The sequence below is a fragment of the Gymnoscopelus braueri genome (genome assembly GCF_963280865.1).
Source record: "Gymnoscopelus braueri genome assembly, chromosome: 6".
Taxonomy (NCBI): Eukaryota; Metazoa; Chordata; class Actinopteri; order Myctophiformes; family Myctophidae; genus Gymnoscopelus; species Gymnoscopelus braueri.
In genome coordinates this window covers 39,883,375-39,910,340 of record NC_137607.1, presented here as the reverse complement: position 1 = coordinate 39,910,340, position 26,966 = coordinate 39,883,375, and the positions used below count along the sequence as shown (strand labels likewise).

General features: G+C 42.5%; 1 protein-coding gene across 9 annotated transcripts in view; it reads left to right on the top strand.

The window, feature by feature from the left end:
- adgrl2a (adhesion G protein-coupled receptor L2a) overlaps positions 1–26,966 on the top strand; it is a 127,859-nt gene that overhangs the window by 23,471 nt on the left and 77,422 nt on the right. For 7 of the 9 annotated variants that reach the window (XM_080430110.1, XM_080430107.1, XM_080430115.1 and 4 more), the window contains exon 2: positions 3,068–3,250. In XM_080430110.1, the coding sequence (XP_080286236.1) occupies positions 3,175–3,250 (76 nt within the window). In that variant the 5' untranslated portion in view covers positions 3,068–3,174. Of the gene's footprint in view, positions 1–155; positions 329–2,402; positions 2,493–3,067; positions 3,251–26,966 lie in introns of those variants that run through there. The other 2 variants (XM_080430108.1, XM_080430109.1) reach the window with 2 other exon arrangements.

The following is a 26,966-nucleotide window of genomic DNA, read 5'->3' as shown; positions in this document are numbered from 1 at the left end:
AAAAGATACAGCCGTGATTATGAGGCTATGGGTGACGATGATGGATCGATCTGTCCATGACCGCGCCAGCCCCCCCCGACACACACTGTAAACAACTCCATATCAAACATGCTGAAACACCCGCTCTCTCTCTCTACTCTCTCTCTGTCTCTCAGATCACAGCCAAGTGGAGCTGTTTAAGGAAGCAGTCAGGGTATGATCACCGTTGGTTTTCTGGTGCGAGCCTAGGCGGCGAGAGAAAAAAGCTCCCCTGCTGAGAAGGGAGACCTCGGCACGTCTAATGAGGAGAATGAGAGTCAGGCAAGCCTCCCTCCAGTCTGCGCCTTTGGTATCTGGGCATGTTAAACACTCTCAGCATGACACAAAAGATATTAAAGTATAGGACTGTTATCATCGATTTACAGAACACCCATCCCCATGTACTAGGGATCTACGCTCCGCCATTATTTATTTATCTTCCCAGCAGGGAGGCCGCGGCTGCATCAGAAACAAAAACTGCTTAAAAGGCATTCTGTCCTTCTTTGTCCACATGTTTGTGACGCGGGAACTCTGTTGTGCGAGCTTACCTCGCTTTTAGACTAAACAATGATGTCTGGGATGAAAGCGTAATCATATTGATACAGCACTATTGTCTGAGGCGGCTCGTTTGCTTACTGAAAAACACCTGTGCACACACACACAAAGACACAACACACACGCATGCGCGGACACACACACACACACACACACACACACACAAAGATGCACATATTGTCCATTGTAACTGTAGCAGTATGTTTTTCATTACTATCTCTTGAGGCAGTGTACTGTTAAGAAATTGTATTATACTGAAGCATACTGTCGGAATAGAAATGGCAACAATAAGAAGAGTTATAGGTGACGGTGAATAGGGGGATTTAGAGGTCAGGGAGGGAATGTGATTTTGGAGATGGGGACAGGAGACTTGGCATCACTCGCCAGGGAGCGGGTTAAGCAAGTTGGTGGGTTCAGGAAATAATGCCACAACATTATCTTCAGCTTTGAAAGGCCAATGGAAGGATTATTATCACTTGAATGTCAGAAGACATATGAGGATGTGTCTGGTCTCACAAGTTCATTTCCCCTTAAAGTGTGATTGTTGTCCTGGGTGTGGGTGGACAGAATGCCACCCGGGTGAACTTTGAGATTTTTCTTTGTTGTGGCAAAAGCGACCTAATCTTTTGACATTTGATGCTTTATTCAGATAGGAGAGTGTAGGAGAGACAGGAATCAGAGAGGATTGCGATTCACACATACATGACAGGATTCTAACTCCATCTTGCAACTTACAAGGAGCATTATGGTCGGTGTACTAGTGGCAGCATTCTGATAAAGGCCTTGTTTTCATGGACATTGAAAATAACGTAATTATATACTGTATATCCACTTGCCCTGATAAGCTGGATTGGTGCAAGGTACAATGACGATTAAACCAAAGAACGAGGGTTAAGGATTTGCCGGAATCCAATATACCCAGGCTCTGTAGTCAAGTTTCCTCTGTCGAGTCTCATTAGTGCATATTATTCCGTTGAAACTAAATACACTCTGGCTCAGCGTGCTGTGCTCCTGTTAACCTCTTTTAAATGGCTCTAAAATTAGAGGTCTCAGGTGAGACATAATGTCATTCCAAATGAGTTGATTATGGCAGGCGTAATTATAACTTTGTCAGCTAATGTGTGCACTCTGCATGTTTGGCCATGATGAATTATTACACCGTCTGAGAACTTGGACAAAACGTATCAAAGACAGTTTTATACCCCCGTGGTGGTGTCGGGGGAAGACGAGGGAACCTTACTTACTTTGTTCAGGTTTGCACTGTTTTCAAGGTTGTGTTATCTTGTTGACTCTGCTTGTGAGATGGGCGAGAATTTGGGTCCTCAGATCTGAATCGTACTATAGCTGGCTCGGAGGGGGAGAGAGGGGGGGGGGGTGGGGGAGAGCAGGAGGGAGGGAGAGAGAGAGGGGGGGGAGCAGGAGGTAGAGGGAGAGACAGAGGGGGAGAGCAGGAGGGAGGGAGAGAGAGACAGACAGAGGGGGGAGAGCAGGAGGGAGGGAGAGGAGAGAGATAGAACAGGGTTGTTTTTGAATCTGTTAGAATAAAATGGGCAGGACCAAAAAAAACAAAAAACTGTTTCTAATGGGTTCCTGTGTGCCTTGTTGCTGGAGTGATGCCGTATCCCATGGTGGATGTGCTAATGGTTCTGGGGAGCAAGAGGACCGAAGCTAAAGCCAGACAGAGTAAACACACAGACAAAAGGGAGCCGTTAGGAGTGTGAAACGCATGCCTGAGCGCACAGGTAGGCATTAGGTTTCGCCCTCAGACGACACCCATCACTGTATCTATGACAGGGAGGAGGCCATTTGCTTTTGTAGCACAAGAAAGAGAGCCAAAAACAAACAAACTGAACAGACAAGTAGCAGAAGGACAGGTACGGCGCAGGCAGGAGGAGAGGGACTTCTGTCTCAGAGGGACGGTGAGAGGAGAGTGGTGGAGGCGTTTGGAGAGATAAGTCAGTCTGTGGTCAGTCACAAACAGAGAACAGTGGCCATTTGCTCGATTGCACGTTTGCTTGTTTATTTGTAAAGGGAGATAGCAGAGCGGGTGCAGCAGCACCCAGACTGACTCTCGGTCACACAGACTTTGAGGTGGGTGGGGCATATTTGTGTGATGACAGGCAGATTGGTCCTGCCCACCCCTCTGGTGAAATGGTCAGCACTTAGCTTCCATTAAGGGATTTCCCTTTTCAGGATTATTGACCTTCTGGGCTTATTTTACTGGCTTGTGTGGATTTGTGGCGTTTAACAGTTTGATGAGGTATTCCACAACCCTTTTTTTTTTTTTTTTTTGCTACGGAGGCAGAAATGCATAGGCAGCAGTGCAAGTGCTTTGCGTGAAGATTATGAAGGTTTAAAATGCCCCCGAGAAGTTTTGTGTGGGGGCTAAGCAAGCTGTCAGTCATGTATGCTAACCCCCCCCCCCCTCCCCTTTATGGAAAACCTGGATTATCCTTTGAAACGTGAGCTAAATCTCACTCTTTTTGCTCCACAGGTGATAGGACCAACGATGTCCCTGTTCAAGACCTGCTCGCTTGGACTTTTTTAACCACGTTTGTCACAACCTAAACCTGCCAGAGAACAGTCTACATCAGGCACACCATGGCATGCTCCCTGTGGAAACTACCTGCCCTTTACTGGTTCATCATTGCCCTGAGCCACGTCCACACAACAGAGGGTAAGTGTCTCACACCACATCTGTCCTCTCTACTAGGACAGTGGTTCTCAACCTTTTCAGGTTGTGACCCCCCAAAATAATAAAAATAATTTGAACTGGGGACCCCCCACCTTGATAAGCCCTTGGAATGTAGAAATTGAGGCATTAAGTTTTGTTTTACTTTTGATGTAGTAATGGTCTTTTTCTTTTTGAGGTATTAAAATGGTCTTAAGTCCTTAAATTGTCACTTCACTGAAATCTGCCCCCCCCCCATAAAAAAAATCACGTGGGGACCCCCCCGGGAGTCCCAACCCATAGGTTGAGAACCACTGCTTTAAGAATGAAAAAGACTCATTTGATCAGCCAAATGCAGTAGCTCTATCAGTGATGTCAGTGAAGCGAAAACAACACTGTTTTAGTGACTCTTAGTAATTTTGGCACACATGAACAGGGACATCTGAATGGGTAGCATTTACTGAAATGGGAGCCAGTAATGTGAAGAATTTTTAAGAGCTGGGTCAGAGATGAATTGTCACGCGAAAAAGCTTTGACGTCAGCCAGCGACAGTTTGGTTTCAGCCTCACAGCTGAGAACTCTGAATTAGCGATGAAATTGTGGCTTGAGCCAGAGCTGTTGGCTCTGACTGGATGTGATGCTTATCATGTGAGTAAATGCAGCTCAGTCTGAGGACAGTGGGACCCAGGCGGAGGAAGGATCATCTTGAGTGGGTTTCATTAGTTGGTAAATTGTGATTTGTCTGAGATTTTCTGCTTCAAAGCACCAGTTGTCCCCAGTGGGCGTCAGAGCTGGATCAGTTTGTAATTTCCTCGGCGGAGTTCTCCTGCCTCTGTCTTGTTGTGGGCACATACACTGATTTATTTATCTTTATATTTACTTTATTTATACTCTGCAGCATGACGTGATATGAGCTTGTAGATATTTTTGGCAAGGGACACTGTTGTGTGACGCAGACTTAACAATCTCCAGAAAAGAAGCAAAAGGTTGAATGTGCTTTAATCACTTTGCATTTCTCTTGGATAAGTCACTTTGATACTCTATCATAATTATGAGCTTTATGCTTCCAAACCATATCTCATAAGCCGTATTCATTCACATATTGTTTAATGACAGGAAGAACAGTAGCTCATTAGTAAGGGTGTTTTGCAGAACACATGTACAATCAACCTAAGGTGGAATCTTTTCAATGCAATTCATCTGAGGTTTAAAGTATGGTTTTCATTAACTGTTCACTATTCACACTGTATTGATTATGATGAAGTGTGAAAGTTAATGGTGCCAATACCATATGGCCATACCAATGCACCCAAAATGTTCACACATTCGTACTTTGATAAATATCACACATGGCTGGCGTAACATAATGCATTGTGCATTGGCACACATTCAGTGATCCCTAATGTAGGTTTTGTTGACGGTAGTCTAGTGCATAGCCTATGGGCTTAAAAAGGATTTGGGAATCACCAAGGTTAATAGTAACGTTAATCATCTGCCCTATATGCCTGCACACCGAGATATCGTCCTCAAAATCAGCCCCGGGCAAAGACAGCAGTTACCAATTTTGGAGCTTGTGTGTGTGTTTATAAATAAACCCATTTATTTCTGCCATTTGTCATTCACCTTTCCCTCTTGCTGGTTCACTTGGCCTCATCTCCCCTTCCCCTATCCCACCCCAGCCACAGAGATCCGCCCGGCAACAGTTCATTACAAACAATATCCCCAAGTAAGCATGGTTCATTAAACTGCATCCGGCCCCTAATATCTTTTTAATGCATTTTTATAATTGAATTAAATGGGTTAGTGCCATGCTGTAAATAGTTTTGAAGTTTCTTGTTGTTTTATATTTTGTATTATTTATTTATTTTACTTTTCAAAAGACCTGTCTAGAGTCTAGCTGAGATGGATAGCTGCAGGGGGCTGTTCTCTCCTCTCACCTTCCCTACATGAAATAGGATGCATGTCTCAACCTCTACACTTGACCTCATGTCCACAAGAATGCGGATCATTCTACTCACTCAATCACTCACATACACACGCACACGCACACGCACATGCACACACACACGCACACGCACACGCACACACACTCATTCGGTAATTTTTTAAAAACATTTTAGCCTCTAGGGGCACCACCTCCTTTTTTTGTATAGAAGCAGGAACTTGGTTTGGCTCCGCCCCTTTCTTAGTCCACTTCCTCCTGGGTGCTCCTGTGTTTATTCCTTCTAACAATAACACTACATGTTTAGGGCAGTGGTGCTGACACATTCTGCTGTTAGCAGAATCTGTCTTGAGAGATCACTCACTCACTCACTCACTGAACTCAACTTTATTCAACTTTACTCAACTCACTCACTAACACGCACGCACACACACACACACACACACACACACGCACGCACACTCACTTGTTCACTTAGTCCTCTTGTCCAGTGAAATCAAATGGCGTGTATTGGGTTTGTTTCTTGTAACTGAGTCACAGGAATGTTTCATCTATTGATTTGCCTTATTATTTTAATTAAGCTACATACAGTATGTGGCAGAATGTTCTCTAGACATCAAAGAAACTCATTAGCCTGCAGCCTCTCAGCCCAATGACGTGGAATCAACCACATTAGATGGTGCTATGTAGTCAATATAGGAAATGCAATGATATGGTCATTTTGGTTCAAATGCTCCATCTGTCTTGTGGACAGCAGTGTTCTGCACAATCTTACTATTACAATTATCTAAAAACATAACACTGTATTATCATTTAGTACAGTTGTTGAGACTGCTGGTAGGACTTGTATTATTAGCTTCTGTATCTATTCTACTGATCGATATATAAAGAAGTCTCATAGCTATATTTTAAAGCCTCACTATGTAACCTATTTAATGAATAAAATTTAATTTTGTCCAATCTGTATGGTAGAGTATGTTAATACAATATAACTTATACAATTGGGGTGTTTGTATTTTGTCTCCCTGCTCTTCTATTGAGACATTTAGATTATGTCAAAGGTCATGTCTCACCTAGACACAGGATCTGACACGAATTTTGACCCGATGGTCAAGATTCAATTTATCCCCGAGCAAGCAGGCCGGCTCTGTTAGCTCAATGGTAAGAAAATGGCAGCACTTGAGCAGGAAACCGGGTTCAAATCCGGGGTAGAAGAGGAAAGTTACATAGTGCTGCTTTAAGGCTGAATGAACAGGGGGTTATTCAGTGTCCCGTACACATTTTGATTATTATTTATATTTAATTGGTCCCCAAATACAGGTGCCAATATTCTACTGACTGAGTGAGACACTTGGTCATAGGGCAGCCAAACTAAAGATAAAGTGTCATTTTACATTTTAATCATATTTTATTCTTTGGCTATTCAAATAACAGATATACATGAGGTTTTGAAAAAAGTTATAAAATGTTTACAAATCTTATATATATTTTTTAACTAAAATCTTTGCTTTTGGAGGTCCCTGGAATATTTTAAACACAAATCTAGCATGGAGTTCCCTGTCATAAAATATTATCAGATGGGGGTCATACATATTAATTTGACGGTCTTTGACATGAAAAAAGTTTGGAGAAGCACTGGCTTATTATACAGTATGTTCCAAACTCGCTGCTTCATCTTAGATGCTCTGACCTGCTTCGATATGCTGCAGCATCAAGACCCGCCCCGCTGGCATTTGGAGTGATCGCCTTTGAAGCTACGGCTTGTTTTTTCTTTGTCCTAGCGGCATCGTACAGGAATATCACCATAGCAACGTGGCAAAAATTAGACGGAAGGAAATTATTTTCTAGTCCATATGCCTTCAAAACAATCTAACCAAGTCTGCTGGTGGGGTTGTGGGAATATATCTGTAACTGCGACAAAATAACAATTCCCAGCCAGCTCAGACAGGCGCCCTCCACAAAGGCTTTCCTTAGAATTGGACGCACTGAGGAGAAAGGCAGAATTAGGGAGCATAGCAAAGATTCCGTGCCAAGAAATAGGCCTAGATGTGGCAAAGTTAGCAGACGCTGCTGCGTGCATGGAATGCATTAATGCAACATTTCACTGATATCGGTCTGGTGTTTATGCTTTTCCTGTTTGCTGAGTAACTTTGTTGTATGATGCACTTTATCTGTGCACGATGTTGTCTTTGGTCAGGAAACATGATCTGGCTTTGAATCAAACCTCTAATGCCAAAATGTGTGGTTTTCAGATTTTAGTTTTGTTTTAAACAGATGATTTTCAGTGATGTCCATGATTTTTTTAATTCATTTAAGAAATGTAGATCATAAAACTGGTTGCCATATGGATTTCACATGACTGCAATCATTTTTGTTTGGACAGCGTGTTTGACATTTCATGGAAAGTCACAGGCGTGTACAGGTTCTAATGCTTTGGACTCTGGTGGTGGTTATCTGTGTAAAGGTTACACAAAGAACATTCTGTGGTATGAAAGCCATTTACCGTTGTCTTTCAGTGGCAGAACTTGAACAAGTGTTAACACGCCCAACACAGAGAGCTTTGGTTCTCTTAACATTCCCGCAAAACCAGGCTATTGTTTTCTTCTCAAAGCTTGAAATGTTTGAAGTACTTGAGATTTCTCAAGGGCAACGGGGAAGGGCACCCTTAAAAGTCCTCCTTTTCTAACACGCAAAAGGAAAAGAAAAGATACCTGAAGTCTGCAGTGGCGGGTAAATGGAGTGAAATAGACAATTAAGGACTTCTGAAATGTCATTACTGGAAATAAAAGCCCAAGGCTTAATTTGAGCTTGGATTCCTGCCGGAAACGATACAGCCCCATCTCAGTGCTGCACCACCACCTATTTGCTATGGCTTGCTACCTCTTATGGCAATGGAAATAATTTATATTCATATAACCTTGTAGAGCGGTCCAACCTGATGTTTTCCCCGTGGATGAAACGCAGAACTTTATAGATCACAGGCTGTTTCCCATTTCCTACCTGTAGTTTGCAGGGTTCATACTAGTCTGGAGTAGCTGATTTTGAGAGAGGCTTGAAACCGAATAAATCGATTGATTGATTTGTAAAGGGCTACTCGCCTAATATGAGAGCTGTGCTATGTTTTCTACAAGAGGGCCACAGATGAACACAGTCAGGCAAAGTAAAGCAGCTAAAGCCATGTGTCATGCTTGCTTTTGAATCATTTCAATTAGGACTGCACAATTAATCTGAAGTAATGTTAAATCACGATTTTATGTTTCACAATTATGTAGTCATTAAACTTGGCAGTTAAGTCAAGCATCTTTTTTGGTCAGCTTAACCTGCCCTCGTGTCCATTCCTCACTATTACACAAGGTCTATTACACTAAACAGAACATTGTACATATCCATCAGGCTCACAAGATGTACAATAAAATCAGGTCATTGCATACCGATTTCGACCAAATATACTGTATGTAACATATTTCTAACAAAAATGCTTATTATCAATCATTTTGATTAATTATACTAGTGATTACAATGTCAAGCAAAATAATCTGGATTCATTATTTTAGCTATGAATGTGCATTGCACAAAATGATCCTCCTACTGTCTCACATAGTAGCCTTATCTGTGCTGAAAAGCGCATCATCACATGCTGTGTTTTCTACTTCTAGACCCATATCGTCTTTGTTGGGTGGAAACCTCATTATGTCCAAAACTGTTACTTTTCAGGATTAAAATTAAAAAAATGGCAGAAGTAGCAGATCGACAAGCTCGAAACGTGTCGCTTCACACCGTGTTTCGAGCTTGTGGATCTGCTACTTTTCATGCTTTTGTGTGATGCTGTGTAGTATGATCAAGTAGGCCATTCATTTACAAACACATTTAAAAAGTTAAAATATGGAGATTTGTTTTCTACCGGACAGCAACGATATGCATATAGGGTTTATTCTATGAAAGCATGATGCATACCAGTAGTTATAGAGCAGTGGTTCTCAAACCTTTCAGCTCGAGACTAAAAAGATACATTTGGTGTCTCCCCGCGACCCAAGCGTACAAAAATACATTATGATGCCCTATTTAAAAACAGTGAAAATAGGCAGTTAACTTGTAGATTGGATATTTTCACTGTTTCACTGAAATGTATGGACATTTAAAAAATAAATAAATGGGGGAAACTTAAGACAAATTGGATATTTACTCGTGACTCATAAAAATGGGTCCGTCCGCGGCCCAAAAATGGCTCCCTCCCGACCCAATGTTTGGGAAACACTATCCCTGCCATCCCCCAATGTTCCCTGACCTCTTCATTTAGCATTTAAGCCATGGTAAAGCCGTACGCAGTCTCCAATTAATTTCTCATTGGATGAAAAAAAAAAATTAAAACTGTTGAGGCCAAAGGGTTGGATTTTCTCTTTGTCGGGATGAGTAAACAGTCTCTCCTGCATCTCTGCCTGACGTCACCCGGGCGCTTTTGTCTGGCTTCCCAGGGAGCCGGACCAGCATGGGGTCTGTGGACGGAGGCTCCATCATGCTGCCACAACTCTTTCATCGCCAGCCAGCCTCGGCTGATAAGGAGATAAGAGGACAATGGCTTGCGAGAGCAAGCAGTGGTATAAGGTGTACCGTAGCCCCTGGGTCTCTTCCCTGCTGAACACTTCAAACCCTCATTAGGATTTTCCTGCAAAAGGAAGGATTTGCTGGATTATTGCGTTGTCACAGCTGGCTCCAGGTCGGTATTTGTCATGCAAGAGCATGGACGAGCTCTGACATGGTGGAGCCACTGCCAATGCTGCCGCCGCCATCCTCTTTCCCTTCCACCCAAAACAAACATTCTTCACTATGCCCCTCCCTCCCTCCCTCTTGGTGGCTGCAGGTAGCAGTCGGAGAATGTGAAATTAACCCTAAATGGAGGAAGAATGGTTATTAGCGTATTGCCCTTGCCAAGGGTTTTTATCGCTATTTTAGTGCCCCATGTCAGGTGTCTGTGGGATTGGGCTGCTGCGTCAGCATTGCTCTTAATGGTTATTTATGTTGGAGATAACCTTGGGAAGCATCATTAGTTTGCTGTTTGCTGTCGCCGTCCATAACTCATCCTGAGATCTCGGGCCATCACGCCTATTTGGCAGTCCAGACGAGCGGATACAATGCCTCGTTTCAGCTCTTGCCGCACTCTCAATTTGTCATTTCGTAGCAGAGGCATGGTAAACAGTTATTTATGATTCTATTTATCCACTCTGTCTTTTTAACTTCCCAGACCCCTCTTTTTTTTAAACCCCTTTATGAACATGAAGCAAAAAGGCATTCCTTCGGGGAGCTGTGGCTAGTTTAATTAGGCCTAAGTCATGAGACCAGCAGACATCACCAACAAAACAAGGAGGCTGTGTTCCTAGACATGTAGCCCAGCGTCTTACATGGTCCTTAATTGGGTTTCAAACTCGTCTAGGGGAGAGAGGTTCAGTGTGACAGAACTTCCTGCTTTGCGTGGAACCCTCCATCTTTTCCCATCATTCCCTGCACTGATCTCGGCGGATAATGGGAATTCGCACCGGTCCCGTGGGACCCCACACTGGGTGGGAAGTAGGTGCTGCGCGAGTCGCCCGAGATTAGTCATCTACCCACATCTCCCTATCTGCCTTGTTCCTCGCTCTCTCATGCTTTGTCTCGTTTTGTTCTTGCCACGGGAGAATTATGCGGGTCCCTAACAAGTATATCCCAAGGAATCTACAAAACATGCTCCGATAGCCACTGAGTCTGCTCTGTGAATACCAAAGAAGAGGAAAGCAGATATGACTTATCAATCTTATGTGCAGCAGCCTATGACCAAACAGCAATTATTCATGGAACATTTATTGTTTTGCGTTTTCTGTTGGTTGCCTCTAATCTGGCCATGGTAGACGTGACTGGCGGTATGTGGGCATTTCTGCGTAAAGGATCTGCGATTTCCCAGAGAGATAGGTCTCTATTTTAAATGCCTAATTTTTTGTGCCTCTCTGCATGTTAGCTGCCCTCTGGGCTATACAGAAGTAGTTTTAACTTGATGGGCGTGCTGGTAGCTGACCGGATAGTGATTCGACCACATAATCACAATATCCCCATGTCGATTCTAGCTGGAGGCCTGCGTTGCATGTCGTTCCCCTTCTCTGCCCTCACTCAGTTTCCTGTTTATCAGCGCTATCCTGTCTGAGCAAAAGAATAAAAGACATTGTTTAACTTGAGTCTTCTGCATTATGATTTTCAAGCTCCATGCGTTTATATCGGGCTAAACTTTAGCCCGATATAAACGCATGGAGCTTGAAAATCATAAAAGCCGCTAATGAGGCTTTAGCCGCTAAAGCCTATGGCCGTGGAGCTTCATAATGGAAATAACAATGTGTTTATCAAAGTTCTTTGTTTGGAATCACAGGAGCCAGTGTAGGACTGCAGACAGACGAAGTGCTGTCGGGATGAGGAGAATGTTTTTGATTATCCAATGTAGATGGCATTTCAAACAGGAACCACAGTGTACACCTCAGGCCAGACAAATGATCCAGCTCATTGGAGGTCAAAGGGTAAATGTAGAGTGGTTTCCTGTCTGCTACCGTAATATTGTGGAATTTTAAGGTGATTAGAGTCTACAATATGAGGCTCACACAGAAAGCAGTCGCTTCATGTGACTCTTTTTTTTTTCCTCAATTAGAAAAGAACATTAGAGTATTTGAACCTTGGCTACAGCTCCCACTAAATGACTAGTCATTGTTGGATTGGTTCAGCTGTTAACCATACAAGCGTTTTTATTTATTACGTTTGACACATTGATTTTTCAATGCAAGCCATTTCAGTCCCTCTGCACCTTCCTGTTTGTGCAACAACAGAAAGTGAGGGATAAATGTTTTGAAGCAGTCTTATGTGAACTGCTATTTATGAAACCATCAACTCACCGCCTTGAATTTTCCATTCCATATCGGCGGAAAATGTGCACACCGCAAACAGCAACAATGTGCAGGTGTTCAAGGGGGTATGTAATCATAGCGTTTGATTGTGAACATGCTGTTGAAAGGCATGTGCACCGAGGCAGAGAAATGCACAGTTACGGTTTCAACCTAAAGCATGCAATGAAAACTGATTGCCGAACACGTTGATACAGTGGAACCACCCACGTAATGGCCACATTTCCCTTAAGAGATCTTAGCAATATTTCCAAATGCTCGTCATTTCACAGATTTCTCCCAATTTCACCCTTAAGAGCAGGCTGCGAGATATTCCTCCTTTGCCCTTAGTGAAATCCTCTTTGTCCCCTCGCTTTCAGTCCTGATTTAGAGCTGCCATAAATCCTAAAGAGACTCCTGTAAACCAGGGGCGGTGAACGTACGACCATAAATATAAAGGATTTAGGACTACAGCCTCATGAAGGCACTCTGAGTGCCCACTCATGGAGCTGGATTCACAGGCTCATATTTTCCCTTTTTGCTCAGAGGTCTCGTAGTATCATACTTGTAGTCTATTCATAAGTCCCTTGAGTACCAGCAGCCAACTATAACGTTGAATCTGCAATTTAGTTGGTTCATCCCCATTGCTGAGTTATCGTGGCTCATCACTTCAAGCCCAGAAGTCATTATCGGCTGATTTATTTCCCGTCAAACATAGCTCACGTCAGGCCCGGCCCTAAGTTGTGACAGCGGATCAGTATGACGCTATGACCTCACCCTCTGTGAGTCAGAAGTTTGACCTCTGGAGTCATTATGACCCCAGAGTGCTTCCGTGTGTCAAGGGCTCGGTCCTCAGCTCTTCAGGCAAACCCTCTCAAGTAAATGATGGCTTGAACAAACACTAAAGACCCTGTGCTGTGGTCCGCCTCGTGGAGGCACATTACCAATCAATATCAAAGGAAATAAGTCATTTTGAATCAATCTCCTTTTAGTATGTCAGGGGGTCTTTTATGATATTGACGTGTCTCAGCTGGAGCACATCCCCCCCCCCCTCTCTCTTTCTCTCACACACACACACACACACACACACACACACACACACACACACACACACACACACACACACACACACACACACACACACACACACACACACACACTTATTTAAGTAGCCAACAAGCAATAATTAAGGCCAACATACATGACAGGCATCTGATAAACCCTTCAATAAGAACTTCAGAGCGCCCCCTTGCTGTGACCATGTGAAGGATGGAAACGGATGGGAGAGAATGAAATGTTAGGGAGGCAGGCTAAATCCATGGACTTGATTCAAAAGAGGGTAATCCACATCTGAGACCATCCTCATCAAATAGACCTGTTGAGGCCAGTCCTGACAGTCAGTGCAGTAAAAAGGGAAAAACAAATTTGCACGTGACAGTGCGGCAACGAGATTATTTTCAGCCTTCGAGATGTAATGAATAGAAGCCAATAAATCCTTGATGAATTGAAACAAGAGCAAAATTGAATTTTAGCTAAAGCCAGCTCGCATCTAATGCCAGTGTTGTGAGACAGGAGGCCTGGAATGGCAGATGGAGCTCGGTCTGTAATGCAGGAAAAAAAAGAAGAAAATAATTAGTCCTTTGAATAAAAAGGGGGAAACAGTTTATGTTTCTTGTTATCAGGTAAATATACGTGTTGAAATGCAATTAATATGACCTTCAGTGAGCCGAGTCTGGAAACCTTGAGGATGGGATGGGGGGGGGGTTGTCAGACTATCACTCTGAATAAAACAGCACTGTGTCGCACAAGAATTGGCCTAACCAAGCAGCTTGTTCTGGTGGATCTGTGGTCTGGTCTGAATAAGAACCACATCAAGAATTCAGCTGGAGCAGGAGCAGTGTCACCGGGGCATGACTACCCGGTTGGTCAGGGAATTAAAATGCCAGGTGGGGGTCAGTGGAAGCACTCGCTGAATAATGTGACACAAATGCATACACATGAGAGGGCCTCCCGGCTGCCCTGGTGTAGGAAAGAGGAAACTGCTGTGGTCTGGTCTATCCAAGGAAGTGCACTTTGGGGGGGTTGGGGGGGTGGGGGGGTGGTAAAGCGAGCAGAAGGTCCCCTCTCATTTGCGTGTGCCGACACAGTTGACCCATGGGTGGAATGTGTCCTTATTGAATCGTGCAGCATAAAATGCTCCATTGGACCAGAGAGGGAAGTCTGGCCTCCCCCATGTCTCCAACTCAATTTTTTTATCGTTTAGAATGGGGAGAGGAAACGATGTTGAGCGCAGGAAGGGTCAGGAGCAATGCGAGGCAAATCCAATCTTAAAGGTCTTTTGCAACAAATACGCTTTGCTAGCCTTACCCACATCCTTATTGCAACGATTAAACTCTGGATGACTTGATAACGTCTGAAGCGTGTCTCTGATAAGGCTGAGTAATGGGCACCAAAGAGCTTGTTGTCACAAAAGCCACGAAAGCTTCAAACAGCCAGTATGGCATTCTTCTTGGAGAATGACTCATGGAATCAGTTTAATATGCATCGATCCAACAAAAACCTGTATTGCACAAAAGAAACTGCACTTTCAATGCATTCTAGAATAAGCTCACACACACGCTTCAGGATGTATATTGAATTTGCAATACAAATAATGGCAGAATGTCCTTTTTTTTGTGATTCCTCTAGAACAGAGTTTGTCTGTATGTCTGTCTCCTCACGTAAACCGATCGCAGCTCATGCTATTTCCATAACATCACAAACACGACTGAACGTTGGATCGTAGTCAAAAATCTAATGTATGCATTTAAAAAAGCAAAACTTGTAGGTACAGCAACATTGTGAACCACTTTTGTATAGATTTAGGTTAAGTAATTATTATACAGATTGCTATTATACAGATTGCTATTAGCCAAAGGAGAAGTACACATTCAACTCGCCAACATTTGTGCGGCTTTGTTCACAAACAGCACACATACTTCCTTACTTAAGTGTGTGTGTGTGTGTGTGTGTGTGTATATATGTATATATATATATGTATGTATGTACGTACGTACGTACATATATATGTATATATATATATATGTATGTATGTACGTACGTACGTATATACGTACGTATGTACACACATATATATATATATATATATATATATATATATATATATATATGTGTGTGTGTGTGTGTGTATATGTGTGTGTATATATATATGTGTGTATGTATATGTATGTACAGTATATGTATACTGTAAAAAAGGGATGGACCTTCCATGGAAGGGACTGCACACTCCAGAGAACAGAGATGGACAACTTACTAGGCTACTGTAAGTGATTTATTAGCACGATGCATTTCGCTGTGAGCTTCGTCAGGTGCTATATGTAATATGTATATATATATATATATTTTTTTTAAAGAAAGCCACTTCCTAGATCAGTTGAAATCAAAGTGAATTTGCCCCACCATTATTATAATACATTTTGCAACACGCCTGCAGCCTGTTTCTGTCAGTCTCCATAATTTGCTGTATACTAGCTCGCACTCAACCAGTATGTATATTTCTCTAGGGCCGTGGGACGAGCTCAAAATTGAGTGTGCTGGTCATCATAGTCATTACATTACATGAAGATGTCCTTGGCTTTTTTGTGTGACCTGAAAAAGTCCCACCCCAACCCCCTCCACCTCCTCCTGCCTGGCCCCAGGGCTATCCGATATTAGACAGCAAGATGACATTGTGCGCTTGTGTGAGTGCAGTCAGCCGACATGTGCAGATGATGTGAAGTCAATAATGCATTATAAAAAAGGGGAATTATGTCCTTGATGAGCCCCATAGAGCTTAATTAGGCCTAAAGGTTGATTTACATACAAGTGTACATGAAATCCGATAATGGCACAAGTTTTCCCAATGGTGCCGTGTAGTTTCGTTGGTGCTTGATTCCCTCCTGTATCGAATCCATTCATGGATATCATAAAGAAAGAAAAATAGACACTCAAACATGCTGCAGCGCATTCTGCACATAAGGCATTGTTTTACCTTTTCTTTTTATGTAACTAGTGCAGTGCCCAGTCAGGGTGTGGCCTCTGTTCAGAACACATGCCCGTTCAGAGCGGGCCAGTTCTGGAGAACTGCTCATCCTATCGACTTCATACTCAACACTGCAATTCCATGGGTCCTCAGCAAAGCAGCCGGCAAGTGTGAAGTAGATCGGATGAACGGTTCGTGAGATTTGCGTGCCCTTCCGGAGTGGACCCGGTTCTGGAGAACTGCTCATCCGATCGACTTCACACTCGACACTGCACTCCCATGGGTCTTCAGCAGGACACCTACCTAGTGTGAAGTCGATTGGATGAGTGATTCTTGAAATATGTGAAGGACATACATATTATACACACAGACAGACACACAAAGATTCCTGGAATTTGTAGATAGATGATGTTTTTTTGTTAGCTGATGGCACAAGGTAAAACTAACGATTTCCGTGCAAATGTATCGGATGACTTAGTCAGCCAAAGTATGCAAATAATGTGAAAAGACAGGAGCACTCTCTCGTCCCCATGTGGCCTTGTGTGTTAGCCTACACGTGCACGTCAGAGAACAGGGTTGCTCTTGGTGGGGTTAAAATATAAAGCCTCTGACAGTAAACATTACCGTTGAAAGAGTCCCACCAGCGTATCAAAGGGGAAAACAACAGGGGGTGCTTTTTTTCATGGTGTCTATTGAGAGATAAATTACGTGATATTTTTCAGAGTCATGTACCTATATCAAAGATGCTCCTGATAGCCCCCCCGCTGTTGCTATGGAGGGAGCAGAGATGTAAATGAACTGGAGCATATTGGATGGTTGAGAATACAAATGAGGTTGGGTTCCATGTGCTCCTGCTGCTTCTCTGCTCTCTCTCAAGTCTTTATCTCTCTCTTGTACTCTCCTTCTTTCTCCCTTTATCTTTATATTTCTCTCTCCCCTATCTTTCGCTTGTCTCTCTCGCCCTCTCTTTCTCTCCCTCTCCCTGTCTGGATAGATTCAGCCTGGTACCTGACACTGGAGTAGTATTCCACTTAGTATATTATCGCACTTAGTATATTATCACACTTAGTATATTATTAGTGTAGAGCCCAACCAATGATAAGACTTTTGTGTCCGATTTATGAGAGTCCTAGACCACCAATTACCGATGTTTTGACTGATATTTTGTCAAAAAGTGCAAAATGTTCTAATCAAATTGAAAATCTTAAATTTGATTAAAGTTTGTATTTGAGAACATTTAACTTAAAAAAAATGTTTGTAATAAAAAATAAAAACTTTTTGATAGATACAAAATAAACACATTTTAATTCAACCACTAAATAAATGTTTGCCTATAATAAGTGGTTAAAAATAGGGGCACATCGGCTGCACAATACCGAAGTCATCAGAAAAGTCAAATAATGGCCCTAACGTAGTTAGCAATACTTTTTGATGTTTCCTTCTTCTGCTTGAAGACAAGTTGGGGGAAGTAAGGACGCTATGGATGAGATGATCACAGGGAAAACATGGTGATCTTTATTTTTTTATATATATCACATAATTTGTGACATAGACATGAGTTCAGATGTTAATGTGTCAGTGTTTCCTGTGCCATGCCAGTCATAGTTTTAACATCTGTTTTCAAACCATTTAATATGCCACAGATGTTATAGGCAAAATTACAGAGTAGAAAAACCTCTATGTAAGTGCCATGGACAAGTCTCGATGTTTGCCAAAACAACCCCTTTCAAATTTCAACACAGCGAGGGGAAAAACAGACGAGTCGTGAGGTAAACTCAATGTTGCAAAATTCTAAAGGATGTAATATCGGTCAGGCCAGTAGTATAATTCTTTTTATACAATGGTTACACAGAGTCAGCAGTCTACCTCGTGTCCCGCTGTTCAACTGGCTCATTCAGCTCGGAAAAATATGCACTATTTTCCCTCTGTTCCTTCCCTGTGTGGACCTGACTTCTTAAGAATACATGCTGTTGTAAAGGATATCTGTGGATTATGGAATCAGCACTGTGGGAAGAGACTTGACTTAAAGGTTTCTTTTGCTCCGCGGACTTCCGTTGCTTATGCTTGTGGAGGCGAGGTTGGGGGGGGAGCGGGCGGTGGCTGTGGCGGAACCTGGGGGATTCACACTGTGCCTTCCTGTGGCTCTGGGCTAATACCAGGGGCCACACTCTCCTTTTACCCCCAAAATCCACCCAGCAAGCGACCTTGTCCTGGGCAGAGGACTGAGGAAATAACAGCGTGTCGAGGCAAGAAGACGCTAGCTCATTTACAAGCAGCTGGGCTAGTCCACGTCGAGAACAATGAGAGAATCAAAGGGCCGTGCTAACAGTAGACGACAAGCATCAGGATCGTTCCCGTCACACTTCTCATTGGCCCTCGACAGAAAAAATTATCTGGTTTCACATCAAAATAATCCGGCGAGCTCTTTTGTCGTCGGGCCACAATGGCAGTGGTGTGAGCGGTTGAATGGGCCTTTTGATACGCCTCTGCTTTGCCCCCAAGTCTTCCTCCACAAGCCGGGGGAACTCAAGTTACACAGGGTCCTTTTCAATATGAAAACTATTTACTGTACGGGGTGGAAAAAAGCGTAATATTTTTGCACGATCAGTGTCTTCACTTATTACTGCCGTTTGCTTGCCAGAATTTTGGTATAGACAGAGACTGACATCTGGTCTCTTAGCCCCATATTCTATATTCATTCAGAGAGATTCTGCATGCTGTCCTAAGTCTGTTCCACGTATGTTTCGTGATGGTTATGTACAGGATTGTGAGGCCAAAGAGGCTTCTGCATGGCTGATGGAGATCCTAATGGCTCCCCATTTGTGTGAAATAGGAAGACATTTTGTTCATTACCTCCGCTTCAGTGACACTCATATCGTGGCAGATGGTCACTTTCCAATTGATTTGGCTCGACGGAGGGAAAAATGAATTAAAACATTATAGCACCAGAGAGACTGTACCGAATAGGTCCCCCCTTATGTATTAACGGTTTCTCTGTTCCTAAGCCGGCAGTTCGCGTATTGGCTCAATGTCATCTGAAAGGTTAAACATAATGGTAAATGCCACCGTGGGAAGCTTTAAATAGAGGGCGCTCCATTGGTGCAATGAAGTCTTGTAACCCACAGAAACAGGTGTCTGGTACCAATCAGAATCAATTAGCAGCATGTTGGGCATAACAACCGCATACAATCATTGGTGTGTTTAACACATCGGGTGCCAGAGGTTTATTAAAATATTATACGTTCAGTGCCTGCATTTCTTCCATCCACTTACGTTGATACGTTTCGTGCTGTAGAAGCCCCGACGCGGAAGTGCATGTAAACAAGCGTGCGTGCGAGACGGCGGAGGGTCCCGACTAACGCCTGGAACAATAATATTTCTAACGCGATCCTCCATTGCAGAGTGATCGCCGATCGAAAACGGCTCGCTTCCACCACGTTAAAAAGAAATGGAGATATTAAGCTTTTAGTTAAGGAGTTAACATTGGAAAGGCCGACCGGAAGGATTTTTGACATGGAGCCACATCCGGCCTCTCCTTCTCAGAAACTCCTTGGATGATCCCAAAGTTTCGTTACAGCGCCCCACGTGGGCCCCACGTATAAAAATAAAATTGGGTCAAAAACGGTCCGGACCGTTTTCGGCACTCGATGTGTTAACCCTACATGTAAGCTACATGTAGCATTGTTTATCTCTACATGTAAAGTCTACTCTACATGTAAAGTGTCTTGAGACGACTTGTTGTGATTTGACACTTTAATAAAATGTAATTGAACCCATTTAGACCTGAGTCTGATTCTACAAATGTCTTCTAAATCTTAACACTTTTCTGAAAATATTGCTATATCAGTGTTCTCAAACTTTTCATGTCAAGGACCCCAAAATATGTATTTGGGCGCAGACCCACATCTCAAAATATTTTGTTCCAGGGAACCCAAGAAGCAAAGATTTGAGATTTCTTTTATGATTTTTCAAAAATAGCAGATCTACAAGCTCATGTATATCTGCCATTTTTGAACAGCCAAATAAATCTAAAATGATACAGATGCTTTCCCCGGTTTTAATGGTTCAAGGTTGACTGATGCTAAAAACAAAAGGAACAAAAGGAACAAGTACAGCACCCCCCCCAACCCCACCTTGAACCATGCAACCCCGTTGGCTGCATTCTAGTGATTTCCATTCGGTGGGTGCAACAAAAGGTATATACTGTATGGTCAGTGTTATTTACTAGGGCTTACAAGTTAATTACAGTCAGAGTAGGGCCCCCGCTGAATGCTCGCCATTGTGCCGTGACATAGGCGCCTGATCACTCCGTGGGTTCAATGCTCTCTACATAGCCAGAGGAGAGGAATTGGAAAAAGCTACTGTGGCGGTGGAGTGGTGGGGTGGGGGGGGGGGGTAGTAGTGGACTGACCAGAATGCCTGATAAGGCTGAGTGTCAACAAGGCCATGATAGGGATCTGGCCAATTATGCTACTGCTGCTGCTGCCAGGTTGCCATGGACACCGGATTGAGCATTCCACATAATATATTATTGACCATCCCTTGATCCTCTGCACCGTGTCATTTAATTAGCGTGACGGGTGCATCTTTTAGACCCCCCCCCCCTTACGTTCTTGTCTGATAGGCGTACCTATTCTCAGTGAGATTTTATTTTGTCTGTGTTTGTGATCGTCGGTATACACGTTGCAGGGAGACTCTTTCAGAGCTCGTAAGGAGAAGATCACACGTTTTGAGAGGCTGTCTGGAATGTGCTAGCAGTTACGAGAGGAGAGGGGTTGTGTTAGGTTTGCATCAGCATGTGCGCACGCGTGTTTTCTGGAATGAATGCAAGGGAAAATTGTCAGTGAAGGTCATGTGTGTCTAAGGTTTGATCATACGTGTGTGTGTGTGTGTGTGTGTGTGTGTGTGTGTGTGTGTGTGTGTGTGTGTGTGTGTGTGTGTGTGTGTGTGTGTGTGTGTGTGTGTGTGTGTGTGTGTGTGTGTGTGTGTGTGTGTGTGTGTGTGTGTGTGTGTGTGTGTGTGTGTGTGTGTGTGTGTGTGTGTGTGTGTGTGTGTGTGTGTGTGTGTGTGTGTGTGTGTGTGTGTGTGTAAACCTGTTTGTCCATTTTGTTGCCAAGCAGTCGTGGCTCAAAGGTAAAAAAAAAAATATCCCTGAAACACAATACAGCAACAAGTGCTCTTACTGACTCTAATGAGCTGTCGACATTCTCCTAGATCAGTGGTTCTCAACCTGGGACCCAGGGCCCATTGGTGGCCCGTTAGGATATTGCAAGTGTGCCCGCCAAATAATTGGAAAAACACTAAGATTTTAATTATATTATATACATTTATTTTAGTAAAAAAAAAGTCATGGTATTTTTCTCTTAAAAAATCTACAAAAGTGAGTTTTTTTTTGTGATACCAATAAATAATAACTTACAGTATATTATGTTAGTTCCATTGATCCAATCCGGAACACAATCGATTGATCGATCATTAACCCTATACATGCTCTGAAAATGCAGGCGATATCGGCTGCCATGTTGTGTGTCCAGATGGGTGGGCCTATGGGTGGGCCCGATGCAGAAAAGGTTGAGAACGACTCTCCTAGATGGATTCTCATAGCACCCATCAGGAGAAATGAAAGACAAAAAATAGAAAGACGATAAGTAGACCAACATTCGAACAAATCACATTGTAGAGGCCTTTGATATGCTTTTACATTGTTTGCAGTCTGTTGAGATAATATGCAAAGTAAATAATATGCACTGCGTGAATTATTATTCTAATAGCTCCATGACCAAAATAATGATTATACTTTTCTGGCTCATTTGAATGATGCCATTATTTTGTGAAGTGAGACAGTAAGCATTGAATTTTGTTTATGTTAGATTTGCCAATATCATATTATTCTCTTGTAATTGCAGTGCATTGTTGTGCCAGAGCGTGATCGATGTCATTGCGGCTGCTGCCTCCTTTCTGAATAAAAAGAGAGAAATAGGTCTTATTAACCCATTCAATCCGGGAACGCATCTGTGTCATTTTAGATTTGAACTATAACCATTATTTTATACTAAAAAAAAAAGTAGATCTGCTAAAAAATAGCAGATCTGCTAAAAATGCTAAAAAAATAATAGCAGATCTACAAGCTCAACATTTGTGCAAATCTTTGAATACATATATTTTTTGAAACATTTTTAATTCAAATCTTTGCTTCTGGGGGTCCCTGGAATACATATAATTTTGGGGGTCCTTGACATGAAAAAGGTTTTGAGCACCACTGATGTAGAAACATGTTTTTTCAGTAAACTGTTAGGATTCAGAAGACATTTGTAGAATCCCCCAGTAAAAATATTATATACGATTTGCGATATACGAAAAATAGCAGATCTACAAGCTCATAGTGCGGCACTCGGTGCTGCGCTATGAGCTTGTTACTATTTTTGAATAGCCAATGTGTAAAATAATGGTTATAGTTAAAATTCAACATTTTTGAATAGCCAAAGAAATATCAAATGACACAGATCGTGTTCCCGGACTGAATCGGTTAAAAGAGGGCACAGAAGCTCTCCGTTATACAATATGGTTTGCAGAGCCAGAGTTAGATGTGTCATTATAGCACCGTGAATTAGCCCATACATCTGTTTTTTTTCTTCCTTCCGTCTCTACTGAGCAGTCATAATGGCTATATAGGATCAGGCAAATGACCACATCTATTTGGTCATTGCAGCTGGAGACATATTCTGGGAAATCTCAGTAATTGGAATAGTATAGATAATATAGCCTAAATACGTATGAATTGACTTGAACTGCACAACGGGTGAAATGACTGATGGAATAATCGATTAATCAATCATGAGATTACATTTTAGTAATCAAACATCTAGTGCTTGCCTTTGTTCCATTATTCTAAAAGGAAAAGGTATGTTTTTGACTGCTGGGTGTACATTTTTAGACACTTTACTACTTTACCATATTTTTTATGTCATTTAGATTAATTGAATAGTATTTGTTGCATTAACCGTAGACTACCGTACACTGATTACTTAACCACATGAACTCTAGCGTCCCTATTTGGGGTTATTCACAAGGCGACGTGAGCTTGTAGATGGTGAGCTTGTGAGAGCTTGTAGATTGGCTATTTTCAGCGTAGACATTTGGTATTAAGGAAAAAAGGAACGGACCTAGCATAGAGCCCTGGGGGACCCTGATCAACTAAGTATATTAAGTGGTCAAGTGTAGAGATGGCAACAGTGAATCAGATTCACTTTGCTGGACTGTCTGCTACCCCCCTCTCGTGTATTGATTTGCCAGTCACTGCATCCCCACCCCACCCAGTCTGCATCGAGGGCGAGAAAGTAGTTCAGCCTGCGGCCTGATCAATTCAGAGAGGCTTTTGGACATTGTTTACGAACATTCTCCGACTCCATGATGTACGGCACAAGCCCAGCTGGTGAATAGATTTGTGCTGAGAGGACAGCACTTTTGTGTTTGATTTCCAGAAAGCTGAACAAGAAAATGCATGATCATTATAGCGCCTGTCATCAGCACAATGGAAAAAAGTTGCTTGAGTCTTTCTTATCTTGTTGCCGAGTGCATATAAATTTTTTCCCCCCTTCGTCCTTGTCTCTTCAGCCTCTGTTTCTCTACTTAAGCGGACTGACCGAATCCGTTCTAAATCATGAAACCAGAAGTTTCTTGAAAGCTGCTGCAGAGTGATTTAAGTGTTTTAACAGCGTTCTTGGGACACGGCGCATGGGTGGGTTTGGCCGCAGGTTTTGGAGATCAAACTTGGGAGACCTTGTGCGTGGCCAAAGAACCAGATCACTTCCAGCCGCAAAGTGGGCCAATGCTGGCTAATGTATCCCACTCAGCCATACATGGCTGCCGCAGAATTGGCCCATATGAAATCTATGTGAACTCTGTAGTGAGACTCACCAGAATGCAGTCCTATCTATCTATGCTGCTGAAAGGGGGAAACTGTTAAAGCAATCAGTCTACCCCGTTTTGTAAAAATGTGTTTGTTATTCTGAATGTGTCTTTTTGAATTCATATTTGACCTGTCATGTCGGCTCAGCTGTAGAAAGATTAAGTATGATGTGTTTATTTAGTAGGTAGGCTATAGGAAAGTATGGCAATAAGAAGGGGGATAGGTAATGCACAATCACTAACGGTTTGTTCAGACTCATTTTGCCCTTATAGCCTGTATTGTATGAACATTGGTGTTTTGTGGTGTGCACTGGTATGGAATGAATGTGTTTTTCTTGTCTTTACCTTGACAATGTGCTTCGGTTCAAAACATATCTGCCTCTTGTTTACGATGAAAAACATTTAAATCATTTGTGCATCACTTGTGATTGTGCAGACTGAGAGTGGTGTTTTTTATGTTGGGAGAAAGAACCAAAGAAAGTATTAAAACAAAAAAGCTTTTAAAATGTCTCAGATTCACCGTACAGTACTTCAATTTAAGAGGCGGCTTTTTATTTTTTTCTCTGTGAAATGGCCTGTGACAGAAAAGCAATAGACAAATGTCTCCATTATACTGAGATTCGTATCAAGCTGCTGTACAAGTATAAAAATTGTAATATGGCAGTGATTGATGTATTACATAGGTTGCCTTACTTATTACATGGAGTGGTGGGTGACTTTTGATGGAGCTATGCTGCAATGCGTTGACATGAACGCAAGATTGCTTGTCATGGGTCCTGTTTCTCACATGTAGTGTTTTCATTTTTTTCTCTGCTTGTGTTTTTTCCGCCCTTCTCTTCTCACACCTCCGATAAATTGTGAATCACCTTAAGCGTGCTGATTTTTTTCCTTTTTTTTTTTCTTTTACTGACTCGAGAGAGAAGATGGTCTGGAAAAGAAAAGAACAAAAAAAACTTTGAAGTATTGCCATCATACATGAAAGCGTGTGCTTTTTCATGCCTGGCGGTCACATGAGAAAGTTTGTTGTCAAAAAGAACAAGAAGAGAAAAAACATAAAAAAAGATCCTTCCCCTGTGATTCTGTGCTCCCAAACAAATAGAGCCTCAAAGACGTAAGATAGGCCAGGACAGTTACCGGTACCTTGTGCTGCAGAGATACAGCAGTTGTTTACCTTCAAGTCTGTCTTGGTTAATGCTGAGCAAATAAGCAGCAGCACCTAATTGGTGCACTAGCCGAGGAAAAGGCAACACAAAGTGACATTTATCTTCCTTTGCAAAATACCACCGTAGCATTTCCCGGCAAGGGGCACAATGCAGAATGCTAATTCCCTTCCAAGTGTAACATAGTATTTAATCAGACATTGGTAATTGTATTGGCTGGTGTTCATTGATGAAGTATTCGATAAGGTAAAATGACTTTAGCCCTTGCAGGCCGATTCAGCAGAGCTCCAGTCAATGGTTGTAACAAAACAGACGTCACATAAAGAATGTCACTCATGACAAGAAAAGGTCCTGGGTAATTATAATAAAATTCACATAAAGCATTGGCTCTGGAGTTTTTCAGGTGCCAATCTCACAAACAAATTAGGCCATTTAGTTTTTCGGGCCAGCAGTCTGTGAACTGTGCCTCATTAGGGAAACGAGAGTCTCTGTAAACACTGTCGACCTCCCCATCAACCAAGACATAAAATGTACAGCCAACAGCACTATTACTTAAACGTCCAGCAAGGTAACAAAGTTCTCTTAAACTGTGCAAATGCATTATGCAGAAGGAGGTGTGAAAAGTTAAGAAAATTAACCACATGAACCCTATCATCCATATTTTGGGGTTCAGTGAAAATAGCCGATCTACAAGCTCACAACGTATCGCAAACATGAACACATCGGAGCTCGTACATCGGCTATCCTCGGCGAAGAGATTTGGTGTAGAGGGAAAAAAGTAGTAGTAACTAGTATAGACCCCTGGGGGACTCCAGTCAACGAAGTATATGGGGTTTAAGTGGTTAAAAGGATGCAAGTTTTCTAAGGGGCTCTCAAAGATCCTATAGTTTATAGGTTTCATTGTTTATTCAATATTATTAGATATCCACTTTGATATGTAGTCATGAGGCCCAGCATTTCAAGCTGCCCCTGTTTTGTCACCAGTGGATGTGGAGATACAGAAGTCATAAGTGAGCGTCGCCTCTGGTGTATTCAAATTCCACCGAGGGGCAGCTCTGCTTATGATTAAGGTGCATATTTTTTGGCTCGACTCCACTCTATTCTAAGCTCTGACATATAAGCTCTGGGAAAGCTGTCCTGACAAAAAGAAAGTCCCTCATTGGAATTGGAGAAAATGGAGCAAAACAGTTCACTTTTGACCCTAAGCGCTGCTATTTGGCAGTGTTCACATTTATGGAACACAAAGCCACAATATTGATTTTTCTTTTCTTTAACCCTCCCCTCCCGTATTTTTCTTCTTCAAGCCTCCCCAAGCTTCCCAATAGCCCCCCTTCAATTGTCAGTGCTGTAAAATGGATTACACTCTCATGTTGTACAGACGTACTGTATGTAGTGCCCCTTTTTTTAAATATAAAAATGGGTATTGCAGATAAACCATACAGTGCCATTAACACATTCACTGCCAGAATGTCGCCATTCACGGACATATCCGTGATTTAAAATCCACCCGTTCACCGCCATTCACGGATATGTCCGTGATTCTATTTTTTTTGGGGGGGGGGGGGAACGTCCAGAACCCAAGATAACGTGATCCGAAGATTTACTGCTCCATTCACTTCCTGGGTAACTTATTACCTTAAAATCCTGTATCTCGGCTCCTGTGTACTGTTTTACTATGTATTTTTGGCGAAACATGCTATTTTCAACTGGGTATAACAAGAGAACGGGAGGTCACGATGACATTTTTTTTTCTTCACGGAAGCACAGTGATTTCCTCCGTGATTGGCAACCATCAGGGGAT